The sequence below is a fragment of the Phalacrocorax carbo genome, chromosome 1, assembly GCF_963921805.1.
Source record: "Phalacrocorax carbo chromosome 1, bPhaCar2.1, whole genome shotgun sequence".
In the NCBI taxonomy this organism is placed as follows: domain Eukaryota; kingdom Metazoa; phylum Chordata; class Aves; order Suliformes; family Phalacrocoracidae; genus Phalacrocorax; species Phalacrocorax carbo.
In genome coordinates, this window is record NC_087513.1 from 23,576,042 (window position 1) to 23,600,183 (window position 24,142).

The window sequence follows — 24,142 nt, forward strand, 5'->3', positions numbered from 1 at the left end:
TAAACTGGTTCTAACGAGTAGTATGGTTGTGGTCCCAACACTGAAAACTGTCTTCAGCTTTTTTGATACAAAGACTTTCTTATGTATCCTATTTAGTTGGTCCATAATGTAATGCTGGATCCTAGCTGCGGTAGGAGAGAATAAGGACCTTGTATTTGCATTTAGCTTCATCTTTCGGTCTTTGCTTCAGGAAATTCATTTGTTAGTGCAAGTTTTCTACCAAGTCTGCTTGCTATTTTCCAACTACACATTCAACATCACTTCTTCTGACACCCACCTCCGCATACTTGAGTATTTAATGGTTCACAATTAGCATGCTGTCTTGTGACTTCAGTACCCATGAGAGCTAAAATGAATATTTATCTTTATAGAATCACCACAAGTTGAACCACCAAAATGATGCAGGTACTACGTTTCCCTTTTGTTTTATTTTTTTCTTTGGTAGAATCATTGTTGTAAGAGCACAAAATGAATGGAAAATGTTCATTGATCCAGCGTACTGATAATATCTTCAAAATCTACCAGTTTTCTGTTTGGCGATAACCTATTTCCCACAAGCTGTGTTGTACAGAGCACCTGTTAGCTAGCCAAGCCTAACATGGAGCAATTTGTTTAAGACGAGATTTTTATCACAATGGAGAAAACAGCTCAAAGATATATTATTGTAGATCAGGGCTGGATATGTCCCCATTTTAAAAGCACTTGAGTTACCAGCTGTTAACCATGGTGCAGAGCAGCTGGACTGAGCCCCTGATCATGAGTGGGACAGTGCGTGCTGTGAGCCTGATTTCCAGCTCCCACCTCTGCTCTCCTCTTCATCATCCCCTGACCCCAGGTGCTGGATATCACACTTGATAGCTCTTAGACAGAAGACAAATGGATACTTATCACCACTGTCACAGTACAGTTCATATTAACGATTTTATTCCTCAAACCAAGCTCTGGGATGACCATGTACAACCTTAGTTTTACAGACCTGAGAACAGACAAAAGAGGCTTAGCACAGCTTGGTGTTAAGACTTTTCTTTTCCCCCCAGAGTAGCTGAAGAACTACTTTCCATCAGTGCCATCTTGATGTCTTTAAAATGTGTAACAGATGCAAACCCTTAATTTAACTCCTATGTATATGAATTAGGGAATGGGTACAATAGCAGTGGGTAAATCATTGGTATCTCTTCCTAGTTGAGCTACCTGCAATGAATCTGTCTGTCTGACTCCCTTTTTGGTCTCAATAACAGCCTTTAGTGCAGCCCTCTCTGAAACCTGTTCATAAGTCCTTTTAATTGACCAGGTTTGAATACAACATTTCCCTTTTGATAAGAAGATAGCTCTCATTCCCTCATACAAACATTAGATTAATCATCATTTTAGCCAAGGGAAATTTAAACCAATGTATTGTTTTAGGTATATCACCACACAATGAAGGATAACAAATGTTTTAGAAACCAGCAACAGGGACAAGCAGTCATTATACCAAATCAGTCAGAAACGCTGATGGGGCGAAACATGTAGACACTATTTGTTCTCATGATTCACAGCCATAAATCCTCCAGGGGCATTAGGTGTCTGAACCATCTGCCCTTTGGCACCTCTGCAGCAAACGGTAAATCCATTGATACCACATACGAGACATCCGTTCTCAAACACTGTAACTTCTTGATTTAGGAAAATATCTCTTTTGTTGGCACTTCCTAAGATTATACTAACTACTGCCCTTAAAACCTGTCCTTTTAGTACCTCTGCTAGCTATTTCGGAGGAATAATTTTTCTTATTCAGTTTGCTGGCTCCTATGAATCCTTTTCCTAGACGCTCATCTCTCTCTGTGTCTGGGCACTTAGCCCAGGCTGTGGATTTCAAAGGCAGCAGGGTGCTGAGAGGTTAGACATCGTAATGTTGTAAGCGCCTTTGTGGATTTAGCATTTCATCATTAGCTGAAAACCGATACTCTGTTGTTTGTTTGAGCAACAGCTGTATATGCAATATATAGATAAGGGTGTACACAAAGCGTTTTGTGTGTTGGAGGTAGCTTACACAATTTATTACAAATGTAACAACAAGGCTGAAATGCATTTTATTTTGTTCCTATTAGTACTTAACACATTCTTCAATGTAGAGATGCTAAGATGCACAGTATAGTCATGATTGAACTCACTGCTGCCGTGATGGAATGGAGTTTCTTCTACACCAGTTTGACTGAAAATAGCTTTTTTAGATACTGCTGTTTTTTATTGCTTGATATCCATTCCACACAGATTGTAGATGGCTGTATATAATGTATTATATATATGCATTTTGTAATATTTGCATTTGAGTTTTATGTGGAAAGAATGTGTTTTCCTGAGGGCCATCGCATGAATAGAAATTGTTGAAAAATGAACTCTCAAAATTTATGAGGTACCAAATTATTGCTTTATGTCATCTTTTAGGATCTGTTATACTTTTTGTGCCTGAATGACTTTGGAGACAGTTGAGAGCTTGGCATTGTTTTTCAGTTTTTCTTTTTTAACAGTGAGTTGCTGTTTGTTAAATTTACAGGGTGGCTGCTAAATATTTTCCTTACATTTCAGCCCTGTTACTTGAGAAAGAGATTGCCATAAAGGACTTTTTGAGTGTTTATCACAATAGCTTAATATAGGTTTGGAAAATTGGCTAAAGCTTTTTGTAGTACAGTGTCTGTCTTTCATTACTGGATTGTCAAAGATACCTGGTGAATATGAGGGTCACCTGCTATACAGGCTCATCTGTTGTTACTGGCAAATCAGCTGTCCATCATGGGGAGCCAGGCTGTTCATAAAAATGTGAAGAAATGTGTTGCCAGAGAAAGGCACTCTACTCCATTTTAAAGTGGATAAGAGTAAATTATTTATGTTATATCTTTATACTATTTATAAATGGTAAAGAAAATGTGTACAAACAAATTTTTTTAGAAACGGCAGATGTTCTGATTCGCAAATATTATTTCTTTCATGTAAAACAGAGGAAAATCTGTATGGTAATATGCATCTCTCAATCTAATAAAATAATAATATAACTTCCCAAGAAACTGATGCATAGCTGAAAAAGGTGATATGTTAGCCTGTGACTAAAACTGGCTGATTTAATTTGAAAGTTGTTATTTTTATACTGGCAGTTGATAATTCCATGTTTCATTTATGCCAGGTCTAAACTTGATTCAAATTTAGTATCTGCCTGTGCAGAGAACTATTGAGGTCAATGAAATTCTGCAAAGGCAGAACAAAATCTGATAATAAATCCTCAGCGTTTTCTAAATATTACATAGACTAGACTAGACTAGACTAGAATATTTCAGTTGGAAGGGACCTACAATAATCATCTAGTCCAACTGCCTGACCAAAAGTTAAAGCATGGGCATTGTCCAAATGCCTCTTAAACACTGACAGGCTTGGGGCAGCTTTAAACTCATTCTTTGAGTAAAAGAAGTAAAAAAGGCTTCATAAATACCTCTTTGTTTGTTTGTTTGTTTTACTTAAAGATTAAATACATTCAGCTTAAGGAAGGTAACGCAAGAGACACTAACATCTTCATACAGCTCTACATCCCAAGCTGCATCTGGCTGGACCCTTGTTTTTGTTAAAATCCTATCACTGACAGTGTGGATCAACCTAATTTGTGAAGCATTTTGGAAAAACATAAGGTTGACATTTTGATAGGGACAAAAAGACTGTTGAGAAATTTGGAAAGCCTCCCCATATACAACATAGCCATCTAACTACGACTTAGTTGTCTAATTACCTTTAGTACATAGACATGTATGTGCCCCAAATGATCTTACACCTCAGAAAATGGAAAAGAGCGTTCATTAAAATTAAAGCAGCTCTTTTAAAAAACATCCTCATTCTTACTCACTCTGAAAGCAATCTTCAGTATAGAAGTATTTAGATGCAGAGGTGCAAAAAATTATGATTTGCTTTGCCTTTGTCTTGTAACATGTCACATTTTGTTAGAAATAAACATTTTCTCATTTTCTTAATTTTCTGGTTTTATTAATGATTAAATTCTCCACAAGAAGCTTTTATTTTGGGACTAACCACTGGCAAGGCAAATGTTGGTGGGAGTTGGATGTACCAATTCTAATCAGTCAATAGTTCTTAAAGAAAAATAATTAAAATGAACGAATCAGCAAACAATCACAGAAAGGTCATTGATGGTATAGGAAGTTGGTGCCAATCTGGACTCAGTGCTTCATGAGTGAGTCTCAAAGAATTTCTCTCCTTGCCTGCTCAAACATACAGTGTTGTAACTGGCAAGTAGAGATTCCCCTGCACTGGTGTGTGAAAGCCATTAGAAATCACTGATCTTCTGCGGAAATTTGTCCCTTTTTGCAGGAGAGGTAAAATGTAAAGGTTTAAATTAGCACTTTCCTTCATCTGTCAGGAACAGCTATAAATATAATCTCTAAGTTTGTGTTCATTTGCTGATTGGTAATTTAGAATATTCAATGAGAACCCCAAACCTCTTAAATAATTAAGACAACTTAATTAAGAATGTCATACTAACAATTAGAAGTGATCTGTATGTAGTAATTCGTAAGAAAATATTTCACAGTCTCTACTTGATTCTGTAACCACAGCATTTATTGTTAACCTTATAATCTCTGTTGAAAAAGCAGAGGTGTGTGATAGAGCCACATTATGAACGTTACATAACTGTCAAATTGTGGCATTGTGGTTAAATGCATTCCTGTGGTGAGGGTGGGTTCTCAGCTGCCATAAGTTGGGGTAGATCTGTGGAACTCAGTCCGGCTGAGCCAGAGTGAGGTGCTTGAGGGTCTGGCTCAGGATGTTGTTTAAAATTTTATATATACATTAAAAAAGTAACAGAGTTGTACTCTTCAATGCAGTGTTACATGTCTAAATGCATACAGTGTGTATTTCAAAATACACAGATAATGTAGCTTTTGACTGCATTGTTATATCTCAGATTAGCATCTTGTTTTCTTTGCCTGCCTGGTTAACTATAGATTACCTAAAGTGTGAATACTTAGTGTGTTAAATTCTTTTTCCTTTTAATTTTTCTCAGGAGGTGTTTGTATTGCTCAGTCACTCAAAATCCCTCGAGAGCCAAGACCAGGAGAATTTGAAAAGATCATCAAGCGCTTGTTGGAAACTCCAAATGCTCGAGCAGTGATCATGTTTGCGAATGAAGATGATATTAGGTGCCTGTTTCTTAATTTTATGTGTTGGAAATGTCCTCTCTCCACAGAGGTGATCAATGGGCTGGTTGTTACAGGAGATTTCAGATTCTATCCCATGTAAAAATTCTTGGAAATCTGGTGATAAGAAAATGAGTTTGCTGGCCCTTTATTCTGGGAAGATTTAACCTGTTCCTAGTTCCTCAGAGTGCAGCTCCAATAGATTGTTATTTGGTGACTGAAAAGGAAAAAATCAGTGATAATATTAGAAAAATATTCCTATAGATGAAAAAAATTTAAATTGTACTGTATTTTAGGTTGAGTTCACTACAGCTGTCATTGAATACGCTCTAGACTGTGAAAACTATTGGCTAATTGGTTAGTGTGAGCTTACTTACGCATAGCCAAAATTAATGCTGGGGATTCTAAAGTTCTTTGTAAATGTAGTTTGTTTAATTAGTCATTTGTTGTTTATTTTCAGGCGAATACTGGAAGCAGCCAAAAAAGCTAATCAATCTGGACATTTTCTCTGGATTGGTTCAGATAGCTGGGGGTCAAAAATTTCACCAGTTCAGCAGCAGGAAGAGATTGCGGAAGGAGCAGTAACCATTCTGCCCAAAAGAACATCAATAGATGGTAGGATTGCACATGGCACAAACCCCTCATTTTCTGATAATGTTCAAGCACTCTAACTCTCTTTAAAAGAAAAAAAAAAAATTTAAATCATGTTGTCCTTGATTACAGGGAAATCAGGGAAAATATTCCACCTAAGTAACTTGAGTTGGCCTGATCCAATATTTATTTAATACCTCTGTTGAGATGAGGAGATGTTGAATCTGTAATTAAGCAGTCTGATATTTGTTTAATAACTACAGCATGTGCGGTGGAGAGATTCTTACCCATAGTCTGTTGGTTCTTTGGGGCAAAAAAGGGGAATATTGCCTGGATGATAAGTCAGCTCATACTCCTGGGAGGAGATCCATCCGGGCCCTGCTTTCCTCTCCTAAACTTACTTTAAGAAGATATTAACAAAGTTTCTGACTTAGTGGTTAAGTGGAAGTAACTTGTTTGAATCACTTTATTAGGGTACTAAACAGAGTAACAGCTCTTACTGGCTGGGTAAGTGCTCTAAACTGGCGAATGATTAGAAAAACTGAGTACTATTGATGATACTTGGAGAACCTAGCCACATAGAAGTGTTTGTGAAGAGCTTAATCCAGATGGTATGTGTTAGCCATGATTTCATTATGGCTGCTGGGCTGTAGGGGTAAGGGTGCTGCAGAATCTGATTGGGATTAAATAGGAATCTCAACTAAGGTCACTAAACATATAAATAGAAGCAGAATTTTAGGTGACCTGTAAGCCCTCTGGTTTTACAGAGAGGTGCCTAATGATTTTAGGTGGCCTTGAAAGAACATTAATTTAGCTCATTGTCTTTGCCTAAGTAGTGAGTGTAGTTTGTTTAATTTCTTGTAGGTATCCAATTCTTTATTTGGGTCATCTCTGTGTTAAAAATTAAGCTGCTTCCCTAACCACCTGCTTTGATTTTTTTTTTTTTAATTATAGAATTCTGCTGGAGCTTTAGAGACTCTTTAACTCCTGTAGGTATTTAAAAAAATTGTGTTCTACAGCAAAGATGGGATAACAACAAATATACTATTTTTTAATCCTTGGATACCAATATGCTCAATAAATATCTTACAGTAGTTTGTAGTTAAAGAGTTTTCTTGTTCTGATATTTATACAAAATCTGTTATTGTCTTTAAGTGACTATTTTTATGCTGAATCATATTTTAATGCTTCTTTCTCTTCTGTTAAATGTAGGATTTGATAGATATTTTCGGAGCAGAACACTTGCCAACAATCGAAGAAATGTATGGTTTGCAGAATTTTGGGAGGAGAACTTTGGGTGCAAGTTAGGATCACATGGAAAAAGAAATAGCAATATCAAGAAATGCACAGGTAACTATGAAAGTAAAACATGATCCATGAGTGGTTTGTTGGAGTGCAGGAAAGAAACTGCTTGCTTTTCATCACTCTTGTGGCTCCCTCCAATTGTCCAATACAAATTATTGTGTTGTAAGAGAAGTGTGACGTTTTTTCTTAAGCCTGAAGAAAAAATTAATGGTCAATGTTTGAGAAAATTTAGTGGTTAATTTGCACAAATACAGCGATGGTACAGATTTTTTTAAAGACCTGTGGCTGTGGTTTAATTCCATTCATGTTTTCAATGACCTCCTCTCTCACCTCATCTATAGTTGTCAATAGGATTTCTTTCTTTCTTTTTTTAATGAATGGGCACATCACAGTAATTCTCATATTGTTATCTTTATCCCTGAAGTATATATAGAGAAAATTAAGCTTCTATTTAAACTATTAAGGTCTTGATGATAAGTCCTTGATGATGAACTCCTTATTTAGTTTACAAACTGCTTGATGATGGAGTAAAAATAAAATCAATATGTTCTTATTTCTTGCCCTCACTTGGAAAGAACAGGATTCCATATTGTATAATAAAGTTGAAAGTCTTTATGAAGTTTGAGAAAAAGCTTTATGTAACTGGCACTGATGTTCTCAAACCTGCTTGCTCAGGCATCATACCCAGACGCAACTGTCACGACAGCTAATATAGCAGTTGCATCAGTAGCTCTGAGTTTCATCTCACCAATGACATGTTGGCTTTTTGCTGTTACTTGCAGGGTTTTACTATAAGACTGTTACCTTTAGTCTTCTGTGACTACAGCAGGCTGTTTATGTTACTTTTTGTATAGATAGTATTTTCTTAATGTCAGGGCTCCCAGTGTCATTTAGTTAATTACTGCCACCACCTGCAGCAGTGCCGGTGGTGACCACCATCTCTGTGGCTAGTGGCAGCGGTAATACTCAATTTTCTGCCCCGCGTACATATGTTATCCCTCTGCCTTGATTTCCCTGGCAATGTTTTGTTTCCCCAATAATATTTTCCACACAGAATGCAAATATTTTTGTCATTTACTGTTCCGGGATTTCTGGCTGCCCCGTGACACTGTCATGTAGCCTTTGTTATGGTGCTGTCCTTCCAAACTTTCTGCAAACAAGAGCTGCACACCAGCACCCCACTTCTCCTGGGTTAGTCAGACAGACATACTGTGCAGTCTCCAAGCATATGCACCATCAGTCCTGCACTTCTTGAACCATCAGATTTATTGTATGTGTACTGTGCCATCAATTCAAAAGCTTACTGCACTGGGCTTCGCAATGCACAGTTATATCTCACAGAAATATGACAGCCATATATGCGCTCTCTCGTATCAAAAACAATGCCTTGTCTTCTGCCTTTTACCACATACCACACACAAAACAGGATGATATTCAGTTCCTCACTGAGCGAAATGATAGATCATTACTCTAATCCTTTACTCCTTGGCCTTGATTCATATAGCAGTAAGACATGGCTGGGTAGTTACCGATGTCTGGGAAGGGATTTTTTAATTTCTTTTTTTAACCTTTTTTAAGTGGAAAATAGATGCTTTTTGAAGAACTTCAGGTGAATGAGTAGTGTATGTGCTGTAGTTTGGGAAGCTCTAAATGTTACTACAGATGGTTTTATGACTTGTCTCAGCCTCATCACATCTGTCAAATTGAATTACCAAGTGAAAAGTAGTCTATAAAATGCATAGGCCATATCTTGATAGATTCAAAGTAATTTGTGATTTGAAATGTGTATCTGTATTTTCTATGAAACAAAATTATGGTGTGCACTCTGTGCCTGCAAACTGAAAGAGAACATGTTTTCTGCACTCAGAAAGTTAATGTAGGATCAAGGGATGGGATTAAGATGTAGGCAGTCTTATATGAAGGTTACACATGAAGGGGGAAAAGGTATGAAATCCTCTGCGAGAGTATCTACAAGTGATAGGACCCTTGACTAAAATGACTTAAAGGTGGCTCACAATGGAAAAGACACTTGGAGAGCAGCAGACCTGAAACAAGCTGATGATTCACCATGATCCCTCTGCTTATTTAACTCAAATTTAAAGGGTTGGATAACAAAAATGTGTTTCTTTTCAGTAAACTGTATCAAGAGATGAGGGTGGAAGTTCAAAACAAACCTCCTGTGATTTAAGGATAAATCATAGGTGGAGAATGGGGGAATGATAGCCTCCAGCCTAAACCTAAAGAATCACAAATGGCATCTTGGCCCACACCAGTTTGTTGGCATGGCCTTGTATGCACATAAGAGACAGCAATGAAATCCGGGCTGGTTCTTCATACCACAGCCCTCAAAGCAGAGTCAGTCTACTTTGATCTTCTGCACCTGCTAAAGATTAAAGAGCAGAATAATGCATCCATGAACTTATCTTTCCATTGAAAGGCCAAACATGTTACTTCATGGCCAAGTCTGCTCTGAAATAATGGCTGTAAATTAATGAACCCCAGATTTCAATAGCAACATAGGAGCTATTTAATTGTTACATTTTTTAAATTGTTACATTTAATTGTTTATAATTTAGTATTGAAGACTTTGATCCTTGGCCTATTGCAGTTGAGAGCTCTCCTTCCAGTGAGATTTCTCTGAAACTTTATGTGTACTTTCTCAGTCCTAAATTTCAGCTCAATCCTTAAAAGGTATGTATTCGCATCTCTAGTTCAGGTCTTGAAGACTGAATTTAAAAACACCATTTAGCCTAATTTTCCCATATTTTACCTGGGCACTGTAGATAAGATCCTCTTCATCTTTTGCCCGCCCGCCTGATTTTTGTGTCATGTCTACAGCTGGTGAAACACTGAAAAAAATGCAAAAGCTCAAGATACAGCCATAATCTGAAAATCTCCCTCTCCAAAGATCTTAAAAGGCAAATTGGTAGATATAAAGTTTTCTTAGGCTTGAGATGTGTTTTGCTAGGCATTCTTGTTTATCTTAGTTAGAAGGTACTTGAATCTTTTTCTCATATGACATTTCTAAGTCACAACAACAAAACCGATATCCTTGTTCTCTGTTTAGTCGAGTTATCTGTTCATAGCTTTAAATTTTTACTACCTGCAGTCAGTGTGATACCAATCTAATCCAATTTCAAGCATTTTTTTTTCTATGAAGATAGTAGAAAATGCTTTATAGTGAAAAATATTTCTTTTCTTTTCCATGTAAAATCAACAGTCTTTTTAGCATTGTAAGTCCTGAAAGGGATTTCTTCTCCTTTTTCGAAGTTAAGAATTACAAAAGGGCATAAGCCTTCTTACCCCCTTCTGTCCTTATACATTACTGATTATTATTATCTAATGTTGAAATAGCTTAAAGAGTTTATTTAAAGAAAACTGCTGTTTTAAAACTGTTTAAAAGAACAGTTTATTTGTGGTTGCTGTGGCTTCTTATTCCTAAAATAGTTAGTGTTTTGGAGATCTGTAAAATAAAAGATTTCTTCTGAGTTTGCTTGATTGTTTGTTTTCTGATTTTTGCTAGTTTACAGACAGCAATGGTTCACCTAACCTTTGAAAAAGTAATTGTTTGGCCACTGTTGATTTGCAGCTAGCTCTATGTGTTTCTGAATATGAGTGTACATTGACCAAATCATCAAGATTAGAACAGTTAATTGAAAAATATTAGAGATTTATTTCTCTAAACCTTTCTGGAATTAATAAAAAAATCAAATTGGGCCATTAACTTAGTAAATATGAAACAATAATTAAATGCCTGCCTTTAAACTTTTTTGTGGAAGGGGAAAACCGTTTGCAGAGTAAAATAATTTGCCTTACTACAACAAAATAGAAGAGTATGGAGCACTACAAGGATGTAACTATCCATAGAGGTTATGGGAAGCCTCACCTTACATATTTATTCAAAGTGCAAGTTTTGTATATTCAATAAAAAGATCTTTGAAGAGTGAGACATGAACCTTTCAGGGATCTTCAACAGCCTTTCTTTAGCACTGGAATCTCTTTGTAGGAATGAGAAGTGAGGAGATGAGAAGCTTTTCGTTAGTGTCTCTACCCTAGCACTGTAACGACAGAGACCGCATTCATCCTTTGATTACCTACATTATTCAAGAGGATTGGCTTGCACCATGGTTGCAGGAGGCGGCAGAGACAGTATGCCTTTTGCTCCACTTTAAATTTAACATCCTGGAGGCTCTTCCCATACCCTCAGATTCCCACTTGACTCAAGAGGTGAGCCAGGTTTTTGGTAGCTGAAGATTTAGCATTACTTAGAAACATTGTGGACTGACCAGATTTATTCCTGGTGTTGTTAACTCCAGCTCTTGACTGTTGAGCTATTGGATTAGGTGTCAGACCCACCTTAAGGTAGGTTTCTAGACTTTGTGTTTCTTAAGAAATGTGCAAAAGTATGAATACAAAGATTTGAAAATGAAACAGATATCCCAGAGTATTCTCTTAAAAATTGCATTGAATTGTGGGGCTGACAATAAGCACCATCACTCCTGCAGAAGACCAAAACACAATGATAGAAAAATTAAATTAAACATACTCAGATTTGCTTCCATTAACCTCACAGAATGTTAATATTTGATTTAATTTTAACAAAAACTTCTGAAGAAGTCTTCTTTATATATTTATATGTGCGTACACATGTAGATATTTGTGTTTGCATGCATAAGCACATAGAATTCTAACATAAAGTGAAGTTGCTTACTGTATCATTTTTTAATTTGTACAGTGGTAGCCTCAGATCCAAACCTGACATAGGAAGATATAGTTCCATTGAGATTTGTTCTGGATTTTCCCCATAGAATCCATTCAAGGCATGCATTTATCATAGTATGTAGTCTTTGAACAGCAAAATGTGGCCCTTTAATAAAACCTCAACAAAAATGTGAATTTAAAAAGCTCCGTCGTGCACATCCCTACAAAAGTAGTCTCTCCCCCTGTTTTGTATGGTTAGCATTTTAACTACTCTGCAAACCTAATCAGCCTTTAACTGCCTATAATGACTGACTGCACTGCTAAAAATAAAGATGGAAGACTTTCCAAAAGCATATAGAGACCTGTGTAAATTAGTCTAATTTCAATTTGCTTTATCAAACAGAACTATTTGTTTCACTGAAAAAAATCACAGAGCAGTTTAATAGACATCATGCTTACCTAGGAACTTTATGGATACATTATTTAATTGTTTTCTTTTAAATAACCTCTTTGAAAATACAATTGCACCTAAAAATATTAATAGAAAGAAGTAGATTTATTCATATGCATACGCAGCCACATTCTGAAAAATTTACAGAACAAATAGAGAAGTTCAGTAGCAGAATGTGGATCTTGCAGTATTACAGTGTGTTGCTTAGTTTAAGTAATTGTTCCATGATCACAAAATCCCTCCTAAAGTATTTTTTTTTCTTGATGAGACCTACACAAAGTTAAAAAAATAATCAGCGTAGATGCAGTTGAGACATGTGGTGAGTTGTACTGTGATTCCCAAAAGGCACTAAAGCTCAGGGGGGCTGTTCTGGAGCACACAGAAAGTGTTGCGTGATCTCCCTCTTTGTGCAACTTGTGTGTTGTCATCAGTATGTGTAGCCATAAAAGGCAGAAAGGGCGGTTCTTATTCTTTCTCTTCTTTTGCTGTTCTTTGCCATTTTCTTGATTCCCATTTGAAAAGTAGCTTAAAATCACATTGCAGAAGGATTTTTGACTTTCTATTTATATTTATAAAATGTCTGCTGCTCTTTTATGTAAGTACAGTAATCGTATGTAAAAATCACCATAGTCAGACTTGCAGCATGATAAGCAGGAGCCGAGTGGACCTTTGCTACACATCACATCAATTGAACACAAAAGACTTCGCGGAGTATTTGCCGTAGTCTAAGCTGTTTCTTACTCTGCTTTGGACATTACCTCAGAACTATGAACACTCTGCGTTACAGGTAGCTGCACTGCAGCGGTCCCATGCTGCCTCTAACGTATCAGGAAATCAAACTGCATCGTGTGTCATTAAATAATATATGGAGCCAGGGAATATTTACTTTTAGTTTTAGGACAATAGATCATGTCCCAGGTGGCACCAAGACCTCTTCCAATAACATAAATAAAGTTTAATCTCTTTATTATGGTATACCATAGGCCATAAATTCACCTTTTTTGCGGATTTTGTCTGGTTCCCAATTTCAGAAGCCTGGGTAGTCAATTCCAAAGAAAAAGTTGATGTCTGACAATGGTGAGTGACATTCTGCCAAAATTAACAAGACTGAAATATGGACTTTTTAATGCTATACATCAGATCAGAATGTTTAGACCAAATTATCTTCTGATGGTGGAGAGCTGGCAAGCGTGAACCTTGCTGTCTCTCTGCTGTCAGTGTCTGATAGACTGATACGTGATAGAAGACCATAGTTTAAGGTATATTTGATCAAAATATAGACATGCAGTTGTCTTACAAAGGGCCCATTCTGGCTCTTATTCCAGAAACTACAGAATTTCAGAAGATTCAAGTTGAACAGTATTTCATCCCAGCAACTGCTAATGTGCATAAGTATTACTCAATATGTCTGAGAGCTGTCAAATCAGGCGACCTAACATATGCTGCCCATTCATTGATTTGATTTCTTCACTTTACTTGCTGTCATCCATTTTGTTATTTCACCAGTTGTTAGTATTTTTAAATCTCTAGAACATATCCAGTGGAATATCACTTCTCAGTCCTGTTGTCAAAGCTTAGATGTACCTACTAAGCATATAATTTTAAAAAGCTTGTTATTTTAATATGAAGAAGAAATTGTTTATATAGTACATAGAGGTCTTTGTTTCTCTATAATTTTATTCATAAATAGGAATTCATGTTTTATATTCTACCAGGAAATGCATCAATTTTAGATTTATAATGTTTTACGAAGTTATGAGTCATATTCCACTGCACCATCATTTAAATAGAGTATCTTGCCGTTTTAGATTTGATGCACTTGCTGCCAAGTTGGAATACTTTTAATACACATATGAACGTGCATATGTGTGGATGTATTTGCTAGCAACTTATAAGTCCAGCAATTCTTATTCCAGTTCAGAGTCTCTGCAAGAATGGCATATCCTAGTGAACAAATGGTTGCTTTAAGTACAATTTTGTGTGAACTCTGGAACTGCACCTTCCCAAGTGTAGTGTCAGAAAACTTGTAACCAATATTACTTATAGTGTAACTTAGATATCAGACATGTAAGAATATAATCTGTGCACAATGCTTGTTCCTGGGAGTCAAGAGCAAGTTACTCTGTCATTTCCAGTACCAGCCCAACCACTTTAAACAGATGCTAGTAGAATGGGGAAGTCAATAGCTGAAATGTTGCATGCCATTCTTCATCAGTTTGCTCTCCTTGCTGTGAATAGGGAGGCATGTTCTGTGTAAGCCTGAGCCCCAGACATCCTTCTTCAGGTAGAAAAGATATTTGTTGTTTTCCCTTCTAAGCAAGTTCCTGTAATCCTGCTTTGTGAGAGGTCTGGAAGAACTGTTTTAATTTTGTATATGCATCATCTGTGCCATTATTCAAGCATTTCAGGTTACAGTGCTTAAACATTTTATAAGTATGCACATCTAGTATGCATACTTGTTACCCGACTAGATGTTTCATTAGAATAGAAGTGGTACAATAAATATAGTTTAAGTCTTCAAAAAGGACCGTTAACTGCATAGTTTTCAATGTCCTTGGGTGATCTGCTCATTGTAACCTCATAGGAGGTTACTCATCCTTCAGACCTGGTGAACACTGTCCAATCTCTCTAGCACTGTTCTGTGAACTAATCTGGTTGAGGGCTTTGGAGGTGAAACTTTGTTACCCAGCTCAGCAGCAGGCACGTTAATTCGATTGAAAATATTTTTCCATATTCACAGGTAGTGGTCCATGATACATTTTTTTCCCGGTTTGTTGCATGGTAGAGGATACCAATCAGGTGGAGAGAGAGTGGCCTTTGTGAGGTACCTTCTTCCCCAGGCAGTCCAGGTGCCCTGAGATCATGTCTATGTTATCAAACAGTGCACCCCTGCAGAGTGAAGCAGTCAATGATGGACATCTGAGGCCTTACTGTACTCATTTGAAGAGATTTTGCTTCAAGTTAGTATGGTCCTTTGAGCTGAAGTGTCATAGCTGTATTCCCAGTACTCACCCTATGGTTTGGTTTCCTTTGAAAGGATTTATAAGTAATAGCTCACCTTTCATGGAAGGGAGTTCAGACTGGTCATCTGTAAACAGATGCACATGCTTTTCAATCTGCTGAGTAGAATTTTATTGCAGAAACAGACCCAGCAAAATCAGTGGGGCATACATAATGGGCTGTAGTGTAAATCAGTGTAGAAAAGAAGGTTAGAATTTGGCTTTTAATGGGTAACTGTATCCATTAAATGTACCAATTATAGGTCAATATTTCCAGAATATTATTTGTATCCAATATTTGAGATAGGTGTTTTTGTATGGATGGTTCCTATGAAAGGTCAGGTAGAAGCACAGTTTGTGTTAAAATCAGTGCAGAAGGGAGGAGAGGTATATTTGTTACATTGAACTTACACTGGTTTAGCTGCATGGCTGGGCATAATGATTTTGACCCAAATTCTAGCTCTGGACTAGTGCATGTTCACGGCTTGCAGGATTGCCCTTGGGCGCAGCTCATAAGACAGGATTTACTTAATTCTTTAACTTCTGGCAGGCCACCTCCACATGCCTTAGTAAGCTGCTTAGACTGGTATGACTTACCCTGTGAGGATGCCCATCTGTCTTTACAAACTGACCCTGCAGATATCTCTGTAGATAGAACTAGATGACTAATTTGGACGAGGTGCCTCACTTTTAGATTGCTCAAGTCAAGTGAAATGAATCCCATTCCATGGTTGTGTGGATCACCACCTTCTCAACAAACCAATCTGCCTTCCCAGTTTGTGTAAGATCCTGGTGATTATATTAATTATGACTATATTACTTAAATGTTTAGAGGAAATTTAGCATCCTTGCAGGTACTTTCAGAGATAGAAACAAAAAGGAAGGTAATATGTGGCAGTCCTCTGTACAAAGATTATCAGCAAATATTCCTCAAATCTGTGTATGTTACTATGTGCTTATTGATAATAGTAGATTTTCAGGATGCAATATCCTATTGAATTATGCAAAATATTTTAAAGGAACTTGTTGACAAAGGTTTATATTTCAGGTTTATGCTCAGGCTCTGTTTTAAAATGAAATATTTAATTATTCTGGCTGAGATCCTTTTACTCTATGATGAGATAATCCCAGGAGACAGAAGAATCAAGGCTTTAAAATCTTTGATGAATCTACATAATGTACATGATCTGTCACTGAGACAAAAGCAGCCGGTGTTGTGATCTCACATTTGACATACACTGTGGAAAATAAGTTACTTTCAATTTATTAAAGTGATACTGTGGGATAAGGTGTGCTTCCATTAGTGGTATCTTCAGCTGCATCAGTAAACAATGACTGATTATGTTGTGGGGTTTTTCTACTGTATCTTCAGCATTTACTGAAGCTTTGGCAGTCAAGAATGGTCTTGGTTACTGCCTTAGTTAAAATTCAAGACAGTGAAAGGGAAGGTCTAGGCACTACATATATTCCATGTGACCCCACAAAATAATGAGACCCAAATGCCTTCAAAAGCTCTGCAGTCATGGGGCAGGTGGTGTGCTGAGGCCATAGTCTACCATGCAGTTCAGGTTTCCCTTTCTTCCTGTCTGTTCTCTACTCTTCCATGTGCTCAAGCAAAAACTCTTTGGGCCAGAGACTGCATTTGCAAAATTTTTTTTTTTTTAACAGTGTTTTTCTGTTCTATTCTTTCAAGCAAAGAAGAAAAATGAGTTGGCATTTGCACATGTTGTAAACCTGTTCGGAGGAGTCCAATGGAATTTAAGTGCCACATAAACATTGTTTGGCTTAGAAAATAAGGGTGCTTTTTCACTCTTACTGTTCAGTTCTGGCTGTTGGTAGACATTTTTCCTGAGCCATACCCTTGAAAGTGCAGTTCTTCAGAGACTCTCAGATAGATGAACAATTATTCTCCCATCTTGAAATGAACAAATCATTTCCAGCACCAGAAGCACTTCAAGGTAACATTTTAAATTGTGTCTTTTGACTTTTGAAACTACAACAAACAAGAAACAGATTCATTTTATTCCTTTCAAATTTTGAAAAAGAGCCTGAAACTCTAAAAGTGGCAGTTTTAGGAACATTGTTAGTGTTGGCTTGGAGAGTGATAGAATAAGCTCTGCAATTCACTGAACCGTCTTGCAAGATACATTACATATAAAATCTGAAAATATAACCAACAGTCCATGTTGTATAGATTACTGGAATAATTGATGTTTCTTCTTAGCTTTTTGGACAGAAATGTTAGCATCTGCCAAAAGGCTACGGTAGAGAAAAGCAATTTGCAAAACTGAACAGTATGACTGAGACAAAAAGGATGTTGTGTTTCTGCACCTAAAAGTATGTAATGTTCCTCAAATTCTAGACAAAAACTATCCAGAAAGAAAAATGTACAGACCAAAAATTAACCACTGACCTTGTAATTAGTAATTCAAAATAAATAATAAACTTAAGATTACAAATGGCTTCCACAGAAATTGGAAAGAGAAAAGGAGGCTAAATTTGATGTATAAATTGCTCATTAATTACTGATAGGTAAAGCACACGCATTCAGAGAATTCTAACTTCTCTGTGAAATTAGAATTCAAATTCAACAGGAAGAAACTTGCTCAGGAACTTTTGATACATTTCCACTTGATTTTAGGTGAAATCTGTAGTTGCACCAGTGTTTTAAAATGGAGAGGGGAAAAATAATTAAAGTAAGAAGAATTAATTTGCTGTATTAGATCGTGCAAGTCTTCATGTCATCTAACTGGAAGTGAATATGCAAAGGTCTTTTACATTTGCAATTTCTGTGTGCAGTGGGATAGCATGGAATGTAAAGATTGTTACCTGACAGCCTGCAGGGAAAAGGGCAAATAAATCTACATATTATGCTGTAGCTTCTGCAGTTTTTTGAGCAGAACTACCTATGACCTGGATATCAGCCTTCATGATAAAACTTTCCTGGCACTCTCTGTTAAACAATGTTCCTTTACACAGGCTCTGATTGACCCGTACCTTTGCAAGCTGCAGTATGAGAATTTCAGGTCTGCATAAGATTTGAGTTGAATTTTGGATGAGTATTAAGGTCACTTTCCATTTTATCTGAACTGTTTTCATTAATTCCTCTGTGAAATTGTCTTTCATGTAAGTTATGATGATAATAAAGGAAATGGGGTTTGGAACACGAGGCCAAAGATTTTGCAACTTAGCTGCACAGAGGTAAAATACAAAGGATGTATAATGGCCAAATCTCCAATGTTGTACATGGGTACATGAGTGTTGCTTTATTGATATGAAGAGGTATGAGACTTGAGAGGATATGGCCCTACAAATGATTTTTTGTGTGGAAATCACAGAGAGGTCACTAATCAAAGTAATCAAAGGCTGCGTAGGATAAGAAAAGCTTTAAAGGAATCATCCAAGGGGAAGCTACATCACTTTTCACTTGAGAGTACAAGAGTTTTAGATCTTAGAAGTAGGATGAAAATAAGCAGAGACAGGTTACACAGAACCTTGCAATAGAGACAAGAAGTTTCAACAACCTATGAAAGGGGTAACCAGCCAAGAATTTGGCCTCAGTGATACTAAATTCTGAAATTCTCTAGTACCAATGAAAGGAAAATTGTATGTGGGAGGAAACTGCACTGTGTATACCTCCTTGAAATCTCTTTTGGTCTGCTGTTACATGGTCCTATTTTCCACAGTTTATCCTTTTTGTTTTTCTTATTTTATCATGAATCACTGTTCTGAAAAAAAGAATTAAAATTTCTTGCAGCCTCCTTCACTGTGATATTGAATCATGTTGGCTTTTGCTTTTAGACCCTTTAAGATCAGGGCTATATGGTTACTTTCAGTTATACATGTGACATTAAAAAATGAAAGAATGCTTTTAGAATTTGGATGGTGCTTTTACTACCCTCCTTGCCTTTTTATATTGCTCCTTTAAAAAAAATCAAATTTTCTATATTCATTTTTTATTGGTTTATTTATTTTTCTTCTTTTTTAGAAAGGTGTATCTGAGCATATTTTGGTCATGATTACAAAGGCGCTCATTTATAGTCTTATCTGGAATTGGGTCTGGTGTACTCTTCTAGATAAAACCCAACAACCTTTCTCTTCTTGGGGCTGTCTGCTTGTTGTTCATGTTGGTCATTTACAGCATCTCTGGCTGATGCTTCTTTATGATATTTACCTGCCTGAAATGTGTCTATTCGAAATTTCAAATGATCGTGTTTTCTGCTTCTTCAGTCTCTATAACTTTCTGCAGCATTTCATTTCCCTTGCTGCTGTTGTGGCTGAGTGGCCAAAAACCATCATCCTCTCACTCTTTCTGATCACTCAAGTAGTTCAACTCTGTGACACTCATTGATAAGGTTAAATTTTAACTTGTTGCCCCATCTGTTCTTAAATATAGTGTTAATTCTGCACCTGGTCTGATATAATTTGTCATTCCTAGACAGTTGGTTCATGGTGTTCAAGTCCTTATTAAGTCTTTTATAAGACCATGTACATTTTGTTATAGTTCAGTACATTAATTCCTTTATTAATGTGTTTTTGACTAGGTTTTTTATTTTCCAAAGTCCTCATTTTTTAAATGGAGTTTTGAATCCTAGTTTAAATTAGTTTTCATTTGAGGGTGAGGAACTTAATTACATTATGATCAAGCATTTCAGGTGTAATTATGCCTTCAAACAATTTGCTGTGCAATATTTAGAAATATAGCTCCAATCCTGCAAGGTAGGTTGTATGGGGCCCACTTATTCATCTGTACAGGACTGCACTGAACTCAATAACATTTCACAACTGAAAGGACTTAAGAATGATTATGGCAACATGCAGCATGTCTTAAATATATTTTCTAGCCATGTAAAAATATTCCATAGCCAGTTCCACAAAGAAGTAGTAGTTTTAAGTGCCTGTACTTTGCCTTCTTATGATACTTCCCTAGAGAGTAGGTGGTTATTTGAAAAACTGCATTATTAATACTTTTCAGTGGTCATATTTTCTGTTCTTCAGCTTTGTATATGATTCATTTTCTGATCAAAGGATGAAGATATAACTCTATTCCTTGGTTTTTGACATCCATGCTGATCTACTTGCTGGGGTGGTCCATTTTTAAATGTTACTACGGTGTACAGTGAATTTTAAAATTCAAAGCAAAAAATCATGAAAACTTATTCCACTTCAATGAAAATACTATAGTGAGTTATCTAACAAGAAAATCAAATGCATGTAACCAAAAGTTTCAAACTGGCTCGATTCTAAAATGCAACAATCATATTTTCAATATGGTGCCAATTTTCTGTTTTGTCTTGCCTAGAAACCAAAATGTTGGTAATTTTTTTTAGAAAGTAATTCTGTTGTGGTGGAAATACATTCTTTAATGAAATGTAACTCTGTTACAAAGCCTCCCCATAAATCTGTAGTTTAACATGAGAAAAAATGTATGGTTTGGGACCCAGGCAAAATAATTATTCAGAGCAGTGTATAATAATTTATTGTATACAGTATGTATGTGAACAGCTACCTGTGCAAATGTTTATTTAGCACATAGCTGATGAGACAGTAATGACTGTGTATTAATGACATGCTGATTATGATGAACCACACAGATAAAAATGTTGACATTGATGTCTAGTAATTTTCCATGTCTCTGGACAATGGATTTATCTTTCTCTGAGGCTATTTTTTAGAAGAGAATACCTAACTTATGCATTTCATCTCTTCCTCAGAACCAAAGATGTGATTGTAGAAGTAGAATGTCAGGCAGGATCTGGGTATACTCACCACTTAACCTTTATATATTTCCTGAAAACCAGATATGTCAACAACTACAAGAGGTTGAAGCTCCCTGGAGAATGATGCTTTCTGATGCTTTCATAGAACCTTTTCTATTTTAAACTTATTTCCAAAAATTACAGCATTCATGTCTCTTATCCTGGCCTACGTCCCCCTGAAAAAATTAGGATGAAAACTTTAACAAGTTACTGCACATGTATCACAGGGACATGTTACTCAGCTTACTTGAAAGACTACGTTTTGGCAGTATCATGACATTAGAAATGAAGTAGATCTTGTTCATGATGAGTTATTTTTCAGGAATGCTGTGGTTTTATTTGTTTGTTTTTAATTCAAAGTACATCGATAATTGTGGAAAACTTATATTTAACACAATCTTTTCTTGTTCAGAAAATCCCTTAATGATGTTCCTTATTTGTGGGGACTGTTGTATTGTTCTGACACTTAGAAAAACCAAGCCCCTCTTGCTGATGGATAAACTCTTCTTGGCCAAGCGTTAGAGCAGCTCTCTCTTTCCTCTTCGGTATTCATGCCGTACAACAGAAAGATTCTTGATTATTCATGAGCTGCCCAGGGTAATAATGCACTTAGCTATGTGGACACAGATTTCATCCCAGCTGTGAAATTATGTCAGCTGGCAGGCTCTGTTGGAGGGGAAGCGTCTAGTCACTGTGAAGGCTGAACAGTCTTCAGGGCTCCAAGCAAAGCAAAGTCTCCAGACAAATCAGTGAATATTTTACTTTTTGTTAGGCCGTGTTAAAACTTTGAGATTTCCGGTTTCAAAAGTGTGCACTGTATTCATACGCTGTGGTTTCACTGCCGCTTCAGTTATTGACAGGTTAGATACAGAAATTTCCCCACAATTAGAAACTGATTGCTAATTAAAATATAGAGAGATTAGTAACATTTTAGGATGTGATTTTGATTCTTAATGTGATTGTTCGTAAATTCAACTATGCTATACAAACCTAGGTCCATTCTCCATTTGTACCTGTCAAAAAAGAGAGATTAAAAAAAGAGGAAATATTTCTTCTATCCTGCCCCAAATCATGTGTTGTCTACCTGTGCTTGCCTACCTACTTGATTACTTATCTGTTGCATGCAGTGGTATATTAATTATAACTTCTTGGTCAGTAGATCTCTGCTATCCCATAAAAAGCTTTTACACCTGCAGATGCTTTCTGGCTTGGCTTCTTCCACTTCCCTTGGGATATCTTACATAAACTGAGCTTAATAAGGTTATTCTCAAATGAATTTTTTATTTTAAAGGTTAAGTATTTTAATTATAATTGAATTGTGAGGAAACCTAGAGGACTCACATGGAGGTAGCAACCTGAGCCTGGTGAGGTTGTGTATCATACTGCGTGCTTTCTAGCATTGTGCAATGATGCTTTCAGCTTTGGAGAGTGGATCTCTCCCTGATTTTCCCTTGATTGCAGTGTGTTGCTCCATACTACAGCAAATCATTCTAATTGCAAGGGGAAGGTGATAATGTGATAATGATAATGTGATAATGATAATTGTGCCCTCTGGAAGTCTGTGGATGACACCAAATTGGGCAGGAGTGTCGACCTGCTCGAGGGTAGGAAGGCTCTGCAGAGGGATCTGGACAGGCTGGATCAATGGGCCAAGGTCAACTGTAAGAGGTTTAACAAGGCCAAGTGCCGGGTCCTGCACTTGGGTCACAACAACCCCAGGCAACACTACAGGCTGGAGAGCTGCCTGGTGGAAAAGGACCTGGGGGTGTTGGTTGACAGACGGCTGAACATGAGCCGGCAGCGTGCCCAGGTGGCCAAGGCGGCCAACAGCATCCTGGCTTGTATCAGGAATAGTGTGGCCAGCAGGAGCAGGGAGGTGATCGTGCCCCTGTACTCGGCACTGGTGAGGCCTCACCTTGAGTACTGCGTTCAGTTTTGGGCCCCTCACTACAAGAAGGACATTGGGGTGCTGGAGCGTGTCCAAAGAAGAGCAACGAAGCTGGTGAGGGGTCTGGAGAGCAAGAGTTATGAGGAGCGGCTGAGGCAATTGGGGTTGTTTCAGTCTCCTCTTCTCCAGGCTAAGGGACACACTGTTGCTCTCTACAACTATCTGGAAGGAGGTCGCAGTGAGGTGGGTGTCAGTCCCTTCTCCCAAGTAACAAGTAATAGGATGAGAAGAAATGACCTCAAGCTGGATCAGGGGAGGTTTAGACCAGCTATTAGGAAAAATTTCTTTACGGAAAGAGTGGTCAGGCCTTGGAACAGGCAGCCCAGGGAAGTGGTGGAGTCACCATTCCTGGAGGTATTTTAAAAATATGTAGGCATGGCACTTCAGGGCATGGTTTAGGAAGCATGGTGGTATTGGGTTGGTGGTTGGACTTGATGATCTTAAAGGTCTTTTCCATCCTTAATGATTCTGTGATTCTACAACTCTATGTTTCAAACTTGCCTTTGGTAGTTTGTTGTAAAAGCCCATTCAGAGAACACAGGATGGGCAATTTATAGGTCAGGTGCTGAACTTTTCCTTTCTGAGATGAAAGGTTGGGTACAAGCCTGAAAGCGCATAGAAGTTTGGCCCTGTGATACCTGAAGATGTGTACAGGAGAGAAATGCAGATAATTCTGACAGCGAAGGAGGAACCCCAAACAGTGGCTGAGGCTGATGCCTCAAGTAGAAAATGCTAATTTATCTGAACTGTAAAATATGGAGTGGTTGGACCCTAGAACAGATGGGAAGAACTGTAGTGTTATATGCATTTCTCTGTAAGGAAGAAAGGAAAGAATTTTATTTTTATATTGCCTTCTTATTTAATGGTTTTATTTCTCTGTTATTAGCTTCCTTTCTTCACCTTCTGCTCACACCATAATCCATTCCTCCTCCTTCTCATTTATTTTGATCTGTAGAGTTTATTGAACTATGTCAAATCACTCTGTAGAAGCAACTTTTGGATTAGCCTGTGTTTGTTAGGTCTTATAATCAGAGTATAATAATTAGGTACATTCAGGTAGGCTCAAAAAAGAATAGCATGAGTTTTCACAGCAACTATTCAGTGTGACAGTCCTACAAGTATGAATTATTTTAACTGTTCTCACTTACAGATGCCAGTAGTCTTTTTTGTGGCAACTGATCCCCAGTTGAGACTCATTCTCCTTTGCAGCTTGA

At 37.2% G+C, this 24,142-nt stretch overlaps 1 protein-coding gene across 3 annotated transcripts in view; it reads left to right on the forward strand.

The window, feature by feature from the left end:
- Nucleotides 1-24,142, forward strand: part of GRM8 (glutamate metabotropic receptor 8) — a 355,863-nt gene that overhangs the window by 148,520 nt on the left and 183,201 nt on the right. For all 3 annotated transcript variants that reach the window (XM_064446155.1, XM_064446172.1, XM_064446165.1), the window contains exons 4-6: nucleotides 5,042-5,177; nucleotides 5,635-5,789; nucleotides 6,978-7,115. In XM_064446155.1, coding sequence (XP_064302225.1) covers nucleotides 5,042-5,177; nucleotides 5,635-5,789; nucleotides 6,978-7,115 — 429 coding nt within the window. The remainder of the gene's footprint in view (nucleotides 1-5,041; nucleotides 5,178-5,634; nucleotides 5,790-6,977; nucleotides 7,116-24,142) is intronic.